The following is a 14,942-nucleotide window of genomic DNA, read 5'->3' as shown; positions in this document are numbered from 1 at the left end:
GAAGTGAGACGAATTCTTCATAGGGCTGAGTGCATGTAGGATACGTCTGGATAGACGTATGCATAGTCGCTGCGGCAGACTGTGTAGGCACCTACGTGTCCCATACAGATGCCGGTGTACAGATGGAAAGGAGCACCTCAGAGTCATATGCGGACAAATACAGAAGAGTGACCTGGTGTCGGCAATTCTCCCTACCCGGACGTGAATGCAACTGGAAACATCCATCATGCATTCTGGTCCGAGGGCTTGTGGAAAATTGGCGCTGGAGATTGTGATTTGTACCTGCTTACGGCCCTTGTAATCGTAGTAAAACAGTCCGGACAGATTCGGAAAGTCCTGGACTGACCTCTCCAGGATGCGAGATACGGAAGGAACTGCACCAGAGGATTAACTTGGTTCCTCCAGTGCACGGGAAAAAGTAGGATTCCCTTCTTCCCTGTCAGGTTTTGTCCGAGTGTAACCCGGGTGCGGGGGACTCCCGGGAGTTGTTTCTGAACTGTCAACAACAGAACCCTGGACGGGAATGGGATTCTTCGATGCGGCCATATAGTCTGTCTAGGTTGCAATACGGCCAGTTAGCAACACATGAGCTTCTAGGAATTTCGTAGGCTGAGTTTCTCCGGAAGGCTTCTGACGAAGTGTACCCAGGCCAGCAGAAGAACCGTTGCTCGTCGGCACGTTCCGCCGTCTTGCACCTCTTCCTCCTATGTTTTGTACGGAGCCTTGATTTTTTTCCTACGAACAAAAGTTCCAGTTTCTACGTGCCCAACAAAGAAATTAAGGCACTGTGCTAAGACTGGGCACCCAGAGATTCCAGCTCAACAGCTGGAGCGGATTTCCTCATATATATATTTCGGTTTGTACTGAGTGCGGAACAAGACATCTTGTGGTTGTACGGAGACTGCCCGGACAGAAACTCCTTTGATAAGGGTGAAGTCCCGGACTAGCCTCTTCGAGTTGTGAGATTCAAAAGGAAATCATAGCAGACGGATCACTTTTTTCTTCCGGTGACTCCATCGAGAAGCGTACGCTTTCTTTGCTGTCACAGTTTTCAGAAGGCGACCCTGGTGCTGTCCTACTAGCCGGAGTTCTTTACGAGCTGCCTTAACAGCAGCACAGTTCAGGGTTCATGGTCTTCGGTATCTCGCGTACAACGCTTTTGTCGGCGGCAGGATGTTTGGCTCACAGTTCATTGACACTGCGAATGCCGTGCGCCGGTTCTCTCACTGTCTTACAGGCGGAAAGAAGAACCGTTGTTTGTCGGCAGGACCTGTCTCCACTGTCGTTAGTCATGGGGGTTTTACATTCGGCCTCAGTAAAAAACTCTTATTTTTCACGATCCCACTGAACAAATCTGTACGACACTGCGGTGTGAGTGGTGCAAGGGATTCTCGTATTGTTGCACTCGAAAGCGTCCGCTCCCACCGCTCGCTATTCGCTTCCGATCCCGTCCCACCCAGCGCTTTCCCGGGAAGCAGTGGCCCTGTCGGTTCGTCTGCTCGGTCCCTTCCCCATCGACCCCCGTCAAGATTTCCGCGCCTGACCGCCGTAGCTACATGTAACTAGCTAGCCTGCTCTTGGGAAGCGAGCTCAGATCCACGTCCACTCGGGCACCCACTCAACTTCGTTTGCGGGCTTCCTAGTTTTTTAGCTCCTGCTTCATCCTGCATTGTTCGGAAGCAAGTCTGCAGGTTTTTTTTGAGTTTGCGGGTTGGTGACAGATACCTGTGCGCGTAGTCCTCCTGAAGCCTGTTAACGTGTACCCCGAAGGAAGATGCCGATGGCTACGCGTGGTACGTTCCAAGCGGGAGAACGCCGGGGGGAGAGGAGTCTTTTCAGAAGAGCTTTTGTTAAGGCCATCTTGGTCTTGGCTGTCACTGGCCTTGCATCTGTGGGTCCTCAGGGCTCTCAAGCAGCGGAGAAAGCGCGAAAAAGTGAAAAGGAAGAACCTGCAAAGAGCTCGAGGGTCGACAACCAAGTAGCAACGTGTACGAAGCCTGCGGACAGTTCGCCTGAACCCGCCACGCTTTCTGCTGCTATCTCGCAGGTGCAGAATACACTCACGCTGACCTGTGTTGAATACACTCCGGGAGGGGCAGTGCCTAAGAACTTGACGGAGGGGACTGTTTGCGTCTCCGGAGCAGACAAGACTCTCGAAAACTGCGGGAGACAAGACAGCGACCCAGCCAAAACAATCGAGATCTCAAAGCTTCTTGGCTCAAAGGAGAAGATCGTGTGGGCTGCCAAGGAGAAGGAGGCGGCCGCGAGCTACAGTCTGACATTAAGGAACGAGGACTTTCCTTATGTTGATAAGACATTCTTCGTGGGGTGCAAGAAGGACGGGCAGGGTGCTGAATGCCAACTCAATGTGACTGTCAAGGCGAGAACTTCGGCGGTCAGCGGCCAGACAGCGACCTGCGCATACGGAGTATCGAGTAACCCCTCAACCTTGGAAGTCACAATGACACAAGAGGAGAACACCTTCACTCTCGTATGTGGCACGGGGGGTACCACCGTACCCGGCAAGCTTTATTTCCAAACTGAGTTCTGCGAAGGGGACGACGTCACAAGTTGTAGCGAGACTTCAACGTACCGGAGTTTCCTTCCGGAGTTTGAGTCCAGCTGGTGGAGTATAGACGTTCAGGAAAACCGGCATGTTCTGAAGATTCCCCCGGAGAGTTTTCCTGCGAAAGAGCATACCTTTCTAGTCGGGTGTACTCTCCCGACCGAGAAGCCCGTCGGATCCCACTTCGCTGCATGTAATGTCAAGGTAACTGTCAGAGCGAAGCCACCGGCTTCCACTGCGACTCGCTTGTCCTATGCCAGTCTTGGCTGGTGCACTGTGCTCCTCTCAGGCTCACTGTTCTCCTTTTTATAAAAAATTTGTTTGTTCTCACAGCCACCTGACCTGTAAGGCAGCCGTCAGGTTGTTTTTATGATTCAAGGGTGTTTAGTGTGTTGCCAACAGGCAATGAGACCCTTTTTTTTTTAGAATCTGTTCCAAGTCGTACTGCGGTTATTTTCTCACCTAGAGGTGCGTTTTGTTGAATTGCCTGGCTGTGTTGTGGTTTTTTTTTTTTTTTTCTGAGCACGACGCCCTCACATTTGGAACGCAGTGGTTCTCTTGGAAACTCCCTTTTTTGATCGATGACCAGTTTGAACTCCCAGAGTCCATCAGCAGATGAACCATGCACTGTAGGGCTGAATTCTCAGCAGGAAAAGAGGAATGTGGCGAGTGGAGGGGCTGTTTCTCAACTGGATGGCTTCACTATCGCTTCGACCAGCGGATTGCGAACATATGCTTCATCCTGTTCTCGGCACGCAAGCAGAAATACTTACTGGTTTCGGAGCACAATCACCATGTCTCTTCGTTAGTATTTTTCTCAAATGCCACAGTGTGCTCCACATAGAAGTCACTTGTTCGCCCTAACATTTAAAAACTTGTGGAGGGTGGATGGTGTATGCTTTACTGAGCACTACTCGCTTAACAAGGGGAACCGGCAATCAAGCATGCTATCCAAGGGTATCACCACAGGCGCAGAACTCGCTTTCTTTCAGTCAGCCGGTTAGCATATTTCCCAGTGAGGAAGGTCGTCCACTCTACATAATCTCGACAGAGGAAAAAGAGGTGTACACTGTCGACTGTTTTCAGCTCGAAAATGCCAGGGATCCCTCTTCCTGCATAAGGACCAGAGATTTTCTTTGGCGACCTAACCGAGGATGCGCATCTTCATTCGGTCAGTACGGTAGCAACCAACCAAACCGATCAAAAAGATGCGGTCTTCAGAGAAAGCCAGAAATATCAAGGATCGGGTTCTCTTTCTTGCTATGTCTGAGATGAGGAGGGTGGCGGCATGATATACAGTAGTGCGACTTCAGGAAGCTTATTGACCAGATCGTACTGAATGGAGTATTAGCCCCTAATAGGGAAAGAGAAGAGACAGATTCGAGAAAGACGATGCATGCAGACACATTTAGCCATCACAAAAAAGGACGAGCATTCCAGAAAGAGACCGCAAACGGACATCCGTCCGAAGAAATGTACAAAACACTCCGAGAAAGGGCAGCCAGGACAGTTCCGTGTATAGCCAGAGTGTAAACACGTATATACATACGTACTCTGAACTCTGATATATGAATGCATATATATCTATATACAGGAAAGCTTGCAACAGAATGGACAGGGATACTCACGATTCATAAGAATTCAAATATGCTGAGAAACCAGGAATCAACAGGAAGCTGAGTGGTGAAGGAGAGACAAGCAAGAAGTCTTAGGAGAGACTAAGTAAGCCAAGGCCACACAAGAACTTCCAGAGAATTCTAGATCCCCACATGCATCCTCTCCAACCGAGCTCAGAAATCAGCAGCTTGAAGGATTCTAAGACTTCAGAATGGAAAAAAAGAGAAGGAACTGACGCCGTGGGAGACGGGAGACAGAGATGATGTTCGCTTGCACAAACGCATCCTCGCGGCACACCGCCGTCTCTCTTTCCTTTGCTCTCTCATGAATTCTCCTACACAAAAGTTTCAACTGTTGACTCGTTGAGTAGGATAAAGAAAACCTCGAGAAGAAGCCTAACAGCTCTCGTCAAAAAAGTCCGCGGAACAAGAACCTTCGACACCGTAGACACTGCGGAGCTGCTCTCTTCTTTTACTTTTCTCGGTGAACGCCCTTTCTCTCAACTCGCTCGTTTCTGTGATTGCTGCTGTCCCTCTAAGAGTAGAACAGAATGAAAGGACACATAAACGGAGAAGACAAGAGAAGATAGCAAGTATATATCCCCATATAATGTGTATTCGTATACGCCAGGGATACTACCACACAGGTGACATTCACACCTTAGACAGAACTGATTACTATAGACTCCTGCATGCACTCTCACCTTTCAGTTCCTTGTCTCAGAGAATGCGAAAGGGTTGTCCGGGTGTACATACACTGCCTTGAACGCAATGTGATCCAATCTCCCTGCCCTTTCGAGCCTCTTGGTTGTGTCTTGCTACTACAGGAAGATTTCAGACGCATGAAGAGCTGTAGGGCTAGAGGGAATGGAGGGGCTCGCTTCTTGTTCACGCGGTTGAATATGATTCAAGATGATGACAGCATATTCGAGAGAGATACAGAGACACCTGACGAGACGACTCCACATGTAGATGGATTCTTCTTCTCTTTCTCGCCTCTCCGTTCTCTCTACTTTTCTAGAACGTGAACAATCGTGAAGGACTGGCTCATTCTCCTCTTTTCTGTTCTTCTATGGACGGTCAGGATGTGCATGTTGCTGGTAGGNNCCTACCAGCAACATGCACATCCTAAGATTCTCCTTCCCGCTACATACGCATGAAAACAAGCCTATAAAGGCCTTGCGGCTCAGACGCATGTAGAAAAAAGGGGCGTAGTGACTAGCATCTTCCCGGGTTCTCTATTCGTCGCACTTCTTACCACGGTTGGAGTCTGAATCCGCCGAGGTCCCCCGTAGAATGTCATCGGGGATATACCCTGCCTTTAAGGCATTCTCTAGCCGTGCAATCTCCTCCATTGTCGTTGCTTTCGCTATTGCCACCTACAGACAGAAAGAAAAGAAAGAGACGAAAACAGAGAGGTGACATGAAAAGGAACAAGAAGAAGAGAACAAGAAGAACTGCACAAGAGAAAGGAGAGGGTTAAAATAACGAAGGACTGTATTTCCTGCCCAAATACAATGAGGTGAACAAGGATGAATTACCGAAGACGAAGTAAGTCTCGCTACTTCTACCTCTTCCTCTCAGCAGGCGCTGTCCTCTCGACCTCGAGAAACAATACACCGAATGATTCGCATAGAAATCATGTATATAATAGTACAGAAATACAACGGCCCAAGCCTGCATTGAGGCGGGTACAAATGTGTCTACACGTGTGTGAGGAGACAGGAAGAAAGAGAGCAGAAGTCCGTGAGCGACCGTTCTTTCCTAGCGTCGGAGTCTTCCAGATGAAGACAATCTCGAAGCACGTTGGTTTGATAAACTACATACTCATATACCCCCCAATACACAAGAGTGTCCGTGCTGTACATAACGGTCACAAGCCGAGAACACGGCAGACGATTCTTCATGTTTGGTATGTCCATGACTCCCTAGAAGAACTGTGTGAATAAGAAGAAAGATACCTGTCAAGTGTATTCCCTGAGCTAATTCTCAACGCCTACGGCATGAATGACAGGCCTATGCCTCTCGTGTAAAGAGACTCTCCCTTCCTGTGTTCGACTGTATCCGACTGAGGTATCATTCCCATCCACGCTGGAGTTCTGCACTGTATATACTCCTTCACTACAATACTTCGGCTTCATCTTGTGGGACCTACGCACTCTCTGCTCCGTTGAGCTGCTTTCTGATCGGATAGATTCTTTCGAAGACATAAAGAAGAAGCCCGGTAGAAAAGAGAAGAGTCTTCTAACACGAAAGAAAGAAGCAATAGAGATGTATGCTGCATACCTTTATTCGCTCAATCTGTTCTGCAGAGGCAGCACTACCGGCTCCCTCCTTCTGCTTTCTGCTGTCTCCTCCATCCGGCGTTATGCTTGAAGATCCAAACGACCCTTCTAGGCCTTGATGAGACTTCCGCGGCGGCGCTATTGAAAGAAAAACGACACAAAGAAAGGACTACCAAGCCTTAGTACGCCGCGCTATACAAAGAGAAGATTGACTTCACAAAGAAGATACAAAGTCCCCCTAAGTTGCTGGGAACTGTGTATATACACATGGGCTCGAAATGCAGCCGACGTACATACGTCAACTGTGTAATTTAACCGGAAAAATGGAGGTCAAGACACACGGGTATGTATGTATGTTTATATATGTGTATATGTGTATACATGTATGCATATATAGACATATATATACATACATACGTATCTTCATATTTGTTTTTCCAGTACAGAGATACATCTCTCTACGTAAAGCTAAAGAACATGTAATCCATACATCCCTTACTTATCCTTTATAGAAGACCCTCAACGCTGGAATAGTCCCTCTACATTACCCGTACCTCTGTCCCCCCTCTCTAACCCTTCTTGATCATTTGCTTGGCGCACATCGAAAACATTCTTCTAGTTTCTTTCCATCACAACTTCTCTCAGTCGACTGCCCTTCCCTTTTTCTTCCATTCTTTACCTATCTCATGAGACAGTTTTGCTCCTTTCTCTCCTTTGAAGACACTCTCAGCTTGAAGCCTTTCTTGCTGTGTGACCCTTCGGAAGTCAAGAAAACGGAGCTTCGGTAGATTATAGACGACGAAGAGGCGGTAGTACGCTCTCTCGCAAACAGGATTCTCTACTAACGAAAGTCTTTCCAAGTTCTTGGCTACAGACACAACAGACAGAGATCGAGTGTAGCCGTTCATTACAGACTTCATTGAATAACCATCGCCATCAGATAGAATGCACGTATAAGCAGGACAGAAGAGTGATATATAGTCAGTCGAAGGGCTTCTGTAGAGACGAAGAAAGATGAGATGTTGGGAGAAAGAGAACAACATACAGAGAGACAGACGACGTCCCTAGAGAAACTATAGACAAGGACGGGGAGATCTGTAGGTAATGGAACATGCCCGAGCTGAACAGAAAGCCCACACAGATACTTCTATACACACTCGGAAGCAAAGAATAAGAGAAAGAAAGAAAGAAAGAAACTGGGAGTCTGTCTATATAGATGAAGACGACATGCAATGGAAGCTTGTGCGTAATCACGCATAATCCTTTCGCCTAAGGTGTATGCTAATCTATCGATGTCTCTACTCCAACTCGGCAGGTAGGTAGATGGATCTGTACGATAGGAGAAACTGAGCAAGATGCAGTGTCAACTAAGGAAGCGCGGAAGAAGGCTGGGGCACTGACGATGAGAGAATTCCTTTCTTGACCTTCTGTATACACATGCGTTTGAAGTAGTGATGTACAATAGTAGATTGTCTCCTACGGGAAGATAGATGAGAAGAATCTCCGTACCTTGGAATAGAGGAAGAAGATCACTGAGGACTTCGATCTGTAAAGTATAGTAAGAGAAGAAAAACAACGACGAAGAATGACAAGAGACAGCCTATCAACAGCCAAGTAAGAAGAGACTTCTCACCTACACAGGAATGAGCGCATGAAGTTTTCCTACTGCTATCACTAAGCACGCCAGATATCCACATGGGGAGAGGGGGTTTCTTTCTCATAGCTTTTCTTTTAGCAGGAGTGCTCTGGCCTACTGATTCCTAGCTTTCTGCAGAATTAGAACTCCGTTACCAAAAGCATGTGAAGTCCGAGAGAAAAAAAGAAAGAGTGAGAGAGAGAGAAAGAAAGAAGGGAAGTGTGTGAGAAGATGACGCTTAGTACGGTGACAGTTTCAGGGCCCGGGAAGCTATATAAGTGGTGTGCGTCTTTCTTTGCTTGGAAAAGGGAAAGGTTGAAATGGACGCAGGGACAGACAGCTCACCTTGTTATTCGTAAGGATGAGAGATGTTAACCCTGGAATACTCTGGATGGCTTCAGGATCGATACGCGAGATTCGATTGTTGCAGAGAATCTACGTAGAATAATTACAGGAACGCCCGCAGGTGTTGGCACATGCATTACCTCCCCCTCTATATCCCCTACTCAACAATATGCTCTTCTCGGCTTCTCTCTGTGTACACGTCCCTTCTCCAGGACGACTAGCTCATCGACCTAGAAAGGATCAGATATATAGAGAGAAATACATGAATAGATGCATGTCCGTGACCTGTATTCTCTGAGGTGTCTATTTCTATGAGTTCGAGTGAGAGAAGAGCCATGGTCCCATCTCCACCTCTCGGACTGTACTGTAGGGGCGTGTATGCATACCCGAGAGAAGAGTCGACTCTTTCCCTCCTAGCAAGACATGGACTTCTTGCTTGTAGCTTAGAACGTTTTCTCTAGGAGACACGAGGGGAGTAGGTGCCGCCAACATGCCTACGAAGGCAGGTGCCTTATTCCGGTGGTAAATAGGTCTCATCCTGACTGAAAAGAAAAGTCTCCAAACACTTACTATAACTAAATGATCGACCCCTCCTTCGCTTCTGTTTACTGAAACCGGAGACTTGAAGGAAACTCAGTTACACCAAAATACAAAACAATGGGGGGACAGCTCTTCTAGAAAGAAAAGAACTGTGTCTGGTCTCAGGTGTATGTACACCTGGTGGTTCTCATAGCGCTCGTCAAATGAAGCGAAAGGAAAAACATACTATATTGGACTTTTCTCAAGCGTAAGATGAAAGGCAACAACAAACAGCAAGGTGTTCTCCTCAATGCACGACTATGTTCATCAATTTACCAGAGATCGAAGACGAGGCAAGGGGGGTACGTTATCTAGCTTTAGCAGTTCATTGTCGGTGAAGTCGATACACTCGAAGTGATCTTGAGTCGCTCCGAGATTCTCTACCACCGGAATCTTACAACCTGCAAGACAGAAATCCATCAGACCTATTTACCACCTTTCTATATGCGCCAGATCGTACGTGTGCACATAACACCTTTCTATGGAGACACGAATAGCAACATATAACAATGAGCCGCTACGTAGGCAAGGGGAGAAGAAAAAAGAGAGAGAGAGGATGTGAGTCCATATATACGTGTATACAGAAGCGTAGATATTAGATGGGGTGTGTAGGCCTGAGCCTGTGTGAAGATACTGGAAGACAATACTTTTAGATTGAGCCGACGAGATTGACAGAACTTCTGAGGGCGTCTGTGAAAAGACAAGACTTGTTGAATAAAGAGGCAAAAGAGGCTAGATGAAGGTGCTTGAAGATGGATCCGCGTAGTGAAGAGAGTACATTGTATGTATGTTGCGACACGGCAGTATCGTGCGACCTGCTATGAATATCGCCTCTTACGCGTATTCGATTGCCTTATGCCCTGTCGAGCGTAATAAGAAAAAAGAAGACGTCTTCTCTAAAATACCCAAAGATAGAAACAGACAGGTCTACCAGTTGCAAGCTCCTCAACAATGAGCAAGTCCACACACACTTGACCCATGTGACTTCTACACAATACAGGTGAGACTTCTCCTTCTACTACGAGTCATGCTCTCTTAGCTATGGCTAGGATACAGATAGACATCTTCAGCATCCTATTGCCTAAAGGATTCACCGAAAAGATTATTTAAGTCTCTCCTTCTCTGTGTTCCTCTTCCGGTCGAAATAAGATATAGAAGGAAGTAAGAAGAAGAAAAGAAGAAGAGAAGAAGCGGCAACTCAAACACACCTCTGAGGGACAAGGTCCAGTCTTTAGCAGGGTTGATGTATTGATAGGATTGAAGGATTAATTCCACTGTTAATCTCATTCTGACTACACCCAGGAATAGTAGGATGAAAGAAAAAAAGACTTCTCCTCTGTACAGACAGTCAAGTCCCTCTAAGGAGATAGCAGAAAGAAGGAAAGAGCAACCTGCAACTACAGAAGAAGATACAGAAAAAGGAAGATGACACGTAGATAGGCGGTCTTTCTGCAATAAAGTTGAACAGAGAGTGCCGACAGTAGGCAAGGTAGCCGGAGACGAAAGAGACGACGAATCCAGGTGAAGTGAAGTTAACTGAGTATATTCGGATAAGAGAGTAGGGAGAGAGACGACGAAAAAAGAACGACGAAGAGAAGCTTGAAAAAGGAGACCCAAGAGCGAAGAAGAAAGGAAACAAGGAGAGGGAGAACCGAAGTAGCTAGGATAAGGAGAGAGAAAACGGGGGGAAGAAAGAACAGAAGAGAAAAAAAGGCAGGCAGACGAGAGACAACAGCGGGAAGGTCTAGTGACACACTGAAGAGGGCAGCAAAGGAGAGACTAGGACGAATAGAACCGATACAAGGAAGGAAATGGTGTGCTTCCGAAGTAGGAGAAGAAAGTCTTGGAAAGTTGACGGAGGAAAGGGGACAAGAAATTGACTGGAAAGAGAGAGGAATGATCTTCTGGGTTTCTTGTTTTTTCTTCGTGTGAGTCGGCAGTTGAGGTGATGCGAGGTGTTCGAAGAATACGCTTTTCGCAGAAAGAGGACCATCTGCAATGAGATGTTGATGACAGGAGAGGGGAAGAAGAAAGATCAGTGCAAGCCCTCTCCAGAGAAAAAAAAAAGCGATCTTTCCAACAGAAGGAAGAAGTTGTCTGCTTCAGTCACGCCAGTGTGCGAGCAGATGCTGTGATGAAGAACAAATGGAAAACTTCAGTTGGAGTTCAACAGCACGCGAGACCTAAGAAGAAAGAGAAGAGCGAAACAAAACAGTTGAGGCTAGGGTTTACTCGTGTTTCCTTGCTTGAACGAGGTGACAAACTCGGGAGAGATCGACTGCCTTACTCAGGAAGAACGGCCGTAGTCTCGGCAGAAAGGCAAAGAAGAGAGGAAGAATAAGGGATAAAAGAAGACAAGGTCCCCGCGTTTAAAGGCTTCCGCCTAGATGTTAGTTTCCATGAATCATTTCCTACAGAACCTCTTTGACGGAAAGCGATTCCTGGAGCATGCACAGCGGGCGGCCGGTTTTTCTCCAGTTGCGATGAAACTGGGAGAACAAGGGGGGGACGATAAAGGAGACCCCGTTGAAATACAAACGCTTGCATCGAGGAATGAATAACAAAACTGCCGCCACTGTGCGGGTGAGCGTCGACTTTCATCTCCATGAAGCTGGAGAAAGTCTTCTTTTTATAGCATCAGACCTTCGAGCATGGCTTTCCACATCTAGTCTCCTGATCTTGGATTGAATTACCGTAAGAATGATGCTTCGTCAACTCTACTGTCGTGTGGTGGATTCAGGATGTTTACGTTCTCCATGTCTATACGTGTATGCGTACAGTGTACGTGGTACCACAGACTCGCTTTGGTTCTTCGGCGTACACCGTCGCCCGGGCCAGGGGGGGACGGGGCGAGAAATTCTTTGATGGGGGTCTTTGCACACAGCGTTCACACCAAGAGAGCAACGTTCTTTGCATGACGTACAGAGAGCTGCAATACGGTGGAGACAGGACCACGCGTAGACACACAAACCGGCTCTGACGAGAGATGTGAGTACTCCATGCTCTTACGGCCACGAGTATGCGTTTATGCTGGTGTCTATAGACCTTTGTATACCGAATACAGGTGTACGTCCGTATAGCGACACATGAGGAAAGGCAACGTCCATAAAATGTCTCGCATCATTCGTGTTTAGATGTGTACAGTCACACGCGACAGAAGTATATAAACATATATGAATGGGTAAGTAGCGTAGCCCCGTTCCACTGCCTACAAACCGAAAACAGCACAGGCTTCCGTACTCGTCGATGTGACAACGTCGTTATGTAGCGTGATAGGGGGACGTTTACGGTCGTGTTGTCCGTAATAGGGGACGCGCACTATCGAAATCGACAACGGGGTACCCCTATACACTACGCTTCCACGATGGTCGGGGCGAGGGCAAACCAGCGTTCAGCTCGCGTCTCGGACAATTGCCAAACTAGTCGGCACCAACACCTCCACCCCTCCAGCAGTAACTGCCGGGAAGGCACTGGGTTTCGCGAACCACAGACAGCTCTTAAGCGGTTTTCTCCCACCTCCTGATGGTGTATATCTGTTGCCACCCGCAGGGTAATTTGTTCGCACGAGAAGGAATGTGTTTGTGCTGCGTCTTCTGGTGTGTAACAGTCCCCCTTGTGGGGTTGAGCGTACCCGCGTGAGCGGCAGTGAAGAATGTCTCCTACAGGCCATGATCTAGTGAGAGTTCCTGGGATAACGTCGGAGAGTGAACACTCCCAACGCGGCCCGGGCCATCCTTCTAGCTGAACGTGCTACACGAGAAAAGAAATGCAAAGTGTCAGAAAGGGGTCTAGAACGGTCAGTTTACAAAACAGCCGACAGCATCTGTTGCACAGACAAACCGTTTCAAGGTGAGAGCGGCCATTGCCACCACTGTAAGTTTCTCAGTTTGGCAAAGAAAAACTGAAGACGACGGAGTGCGAGCTGAAGCACCCTCCACCCCATCAAAGGTACAAGTATCACTCTGTGCAACAAAAAGTCGCCCCGATACACTGGAGGTCGGCCAAATAGCAGGTGCTTCACTGGAAAGCACCAGCCTTGGAAGCGAGCATGAAAAGTGGTCTTGACTTGGTATGCAGACACAGACGATAGGACAAGGAAGAGTTCACCCTCTTCAACTTTCCTTGCACCCCTCGGTGGACGGACCGCTCAAGTGAAAAAGTGCGCTGCTCGCGGCACCTGAAAAAGCAAGATTCTAAAGAGAAAACGGTACCGCTACAGAACGCTGGACTGCGTCAGTTCCCAGCGCTCCCATAGAATCAGCCTGGGCTAAGCAGAAAAGCATGCTTCCTGGGGCTGAAACCAGAGGCCAGTAGTCGCTCACGGGGCCGTCCAATCACAGGGGGCCCACACACGCTGGCAGGACAGGAGGTCGACACTTTCGGCTCGACACCAAGAAGCCGCATTTCTCTCCTCGCCCTCCCTCAAGTCACTTACTGGCGGGGAGGAGACAATCTTCATGTCATTGAGAAAAAGGTTAAAATGGCAACACAGACAGCAGTCAGTGTGTGCAGTTCGGTTCTAGGTTGACCCGAGAAGTCGACACTCATCACGAAGGTTACTGTCTTTCGAGTGTACCGGTCCTCCATTATGAAGCAGAAGGCGTTCTGGTTCTTGCGTGAAAGATACTCTCTAGATGGAAACTTGAAAAAGTACCAGTGGCCGACAGCGTTCCAGAATCTGTACGTGAGGGGGACGAGAGGAAAGATATCGAACCAAGTCCACATAGTCTTTTTATCACAGTCATTCATGCTAGCGTTAGGTTTGTAGACAAAATCCAGGAGCTCCCGAGGATGAAGTTGATGGCACTGATCCTCTTCCGTCAGAATTAGCACAATCGAAGCAGGAGGCATTGAGACCACATGCAGCTGATCTTGAATCACGAAGGCCGGGACAACAATTTTCCGGTCATACTGGAGTGCTGATTGGTCATCGTGATGTCCGCGAACTTGAACTTCCTGTCGACCAGCTTGCTCCGCTTGTAAGTGCCCAGCGCTTGTGTCTGACCCATTTTCGCTCCTTTCTGCGTGGACCGGTTGCACCAAATCGTGGGCATCGGCATAACACACCAAAAGTGACAGATAGGCCACGTGAGCCAGAAAGAAAACGCCGCCGACGCCGAAAGAAACTGGACGTCTTTCCTTATGTGTTTGATGACGCGGCATGGTGGCCTCCACAAATAATTGCTCACCAATTCCACAGACTTTTCCCGGGAGTGCTGTTCTTTGTACAGCGCTGCACGAAACCTTCAAAGCCAGACTACACGCCACGGCTCCCGATTGAGAAGTCATTACACATGCATCTTTCCGCACAACATGAGAACGTCACTGATAACCCGCGTCGCTAGTGTGACAAAGGGCGGCGACAACGCCAGCCGGAGCCACACTGGGGGGGTGCAGGCGCAGTGCAAGACCTACTAACTAGACCTATTGACCGGAGTCAGCCGAAAAATGAGATCCGGGAATCTCCGAAGCAGAGAAGCAAGCTAGCCATCACACACGTCAGTCCGCGCAAGTCCGCTACTCCCAGGATCCCCATCTTTCATGCGGGAGCCGTTCCTGCCGCATAACTAAAGGAGGCATAGAATGATACACTTCTCACAACACAGCTTTTCCCCCTTGCTCCCCTGCAGCAAGCGGCTCCTGGTCAGTCGCCTGTGGCAGCTGCAGCGGGAAGTCCGTGAGAGCTTTCTCGTTAGGTTTGTCTGCGGAGACACTGACGTCTAGGAAAGAGAGATGCTACATCTACCTGTAGGCGACACGGAGTGGCTGAAGACGCTGCAAATGCATGTGCGGGAGCTACGTTCCCTCGTCCGGCGCCCCAATCACTCCGGAACCACCTAGCGGTTTACACAGGGACGGACTCCCGGACAGACCACAGAATACGGACAGAAGACTCCGTGTCGCCTACAGGTAGA

The 14,942-nt window shown here is 48.3% G+C and overlaps 3 protein-coding genes across 3 annotated transcripts; 1 reads left to right on the top strand and 2 right to left on the bottom strand.

Moving 5' to 3' along the window:
• The first annotated feature begins 1,552 nt into the window (after positions 1-1,552).
• CSUI_002406 (srs domain-containing protein) lies at positions 1,553-2,981 on the top strand. The gene has a single exon (XM_068062608.1). The coding sequence runs from the start codon at positions 1,775-1,777 to the stop codon at positions 2,876-2,878; it is 1,104 nt and encodes a 367-aa protein (XP_067925406.1). The 5' UTR covers positions 1,553-1,774; the 3' UTR covers positions 2,879-2,981.
• A 924-nt stretch (positions 2,982-3,905) lies between these two features.
• Positions 3,906-11,566, bottom strand: CSUI_002405 (small nuclear ribonucleoprotein polypeptide a). Its single transcript, XM_068062607.1, has 8 exons — positions 10,236-11,566; positions 9,304-9,428; positions 8,449-8,538; positions 7,977-8,013; positions 7,147-7,335; positions 6,469-6,605; positions 5,441-5,561; positions 3,906-4,717 (listed from the first exon to the last, which is right to left on the bottom strand). Exons 1-8 carry the CDS (start codon positions 10,312-10,314, stop codon positions 4,683-4,685), a joined length of 813 nt encoding a protein of 270 aa, XP_067925405.1. The 5' UTR covers positions 10,315-11,566; the 3' UTR covers positions 3,906-4,682.
• Positions 11,567-12,968: 1,402 nt separating this feature from the next.
• Positions 12,969-14,921, bottom strand: CSUI_002404 (uncharacterized protein). The gene has a single exon (XM_068062606.1). It carries the CDS (start codon positions 14,314-14,316, stop codon positions 13,483-13,485), a length of 834 nt encoding a protein of 277 aa, XP_067925404.1. The 5' UTR covers positions 14,317-14,921; the 3' UTR covers positions 12,969-13,482.
• Between the last annotated feature and the right edge of the window lie 21 nt (positions 14,922-14,942).

This window comes from Cystoisospora suis, assembly GCF_002600585.1.
Source record: "Cystoisospora suis strain Wien I chromosome Unknown contig_1020, whole genome shotgun sequence".
In the NCBI taxonomy this organism is placed as follows: Eukaryota; Apicomplexa; class Conoidasida; order Eucoccidiorida; family Sarcocystidae; genus Cystoisospora; species Cystoisospora suis.
The sequence above is the reverse complement of the archived record's forward strand: the minus strand, read 5'-3'. Positions and strand labels throughout refer to the sequence as shown.

Excerpts from the sequence above, each read along its gene's own strand:
- CSUI_002406 (XM_068062608.1), top strand. The coding sequence starts at position 1,775 with ATGCCGATGGCTACGCGTGGTACGTTCCAAGCGGGAGAACGCCGGGGG.
- CSUI_002405 (XM_068062607.1), bottom strand. The coding sequence starts at position 10,314 with ATGAGATTAACAGTGGAATTAATCCTTCAATCCTATCAATACATCAAC. Across the intron at positions 9,429-10,235 it reads CTGGACCTTGTCCCTCAGAG|GTTGTAAGATTCCGGTGGTA; the intron begins GTGTGTTTGAGT and ends TCTGTCTTGCAG. Across the intron at positions 7,336-7,976 it reads TCTTCTTCCTCTATTCCAAG|CCAAGAACTTGGAAAGACTT; the intron begins GTACGGAGATTC and ends TTGTGTCTGTAG.
- CSUI_002404 (XM_068062606.1), bottom strand. The coding sequence starts at position 14,316 with ATGACTTCTCAATCGGGAGCCGTGGCGTGTAGTCTGGCTTTGAAGGTT.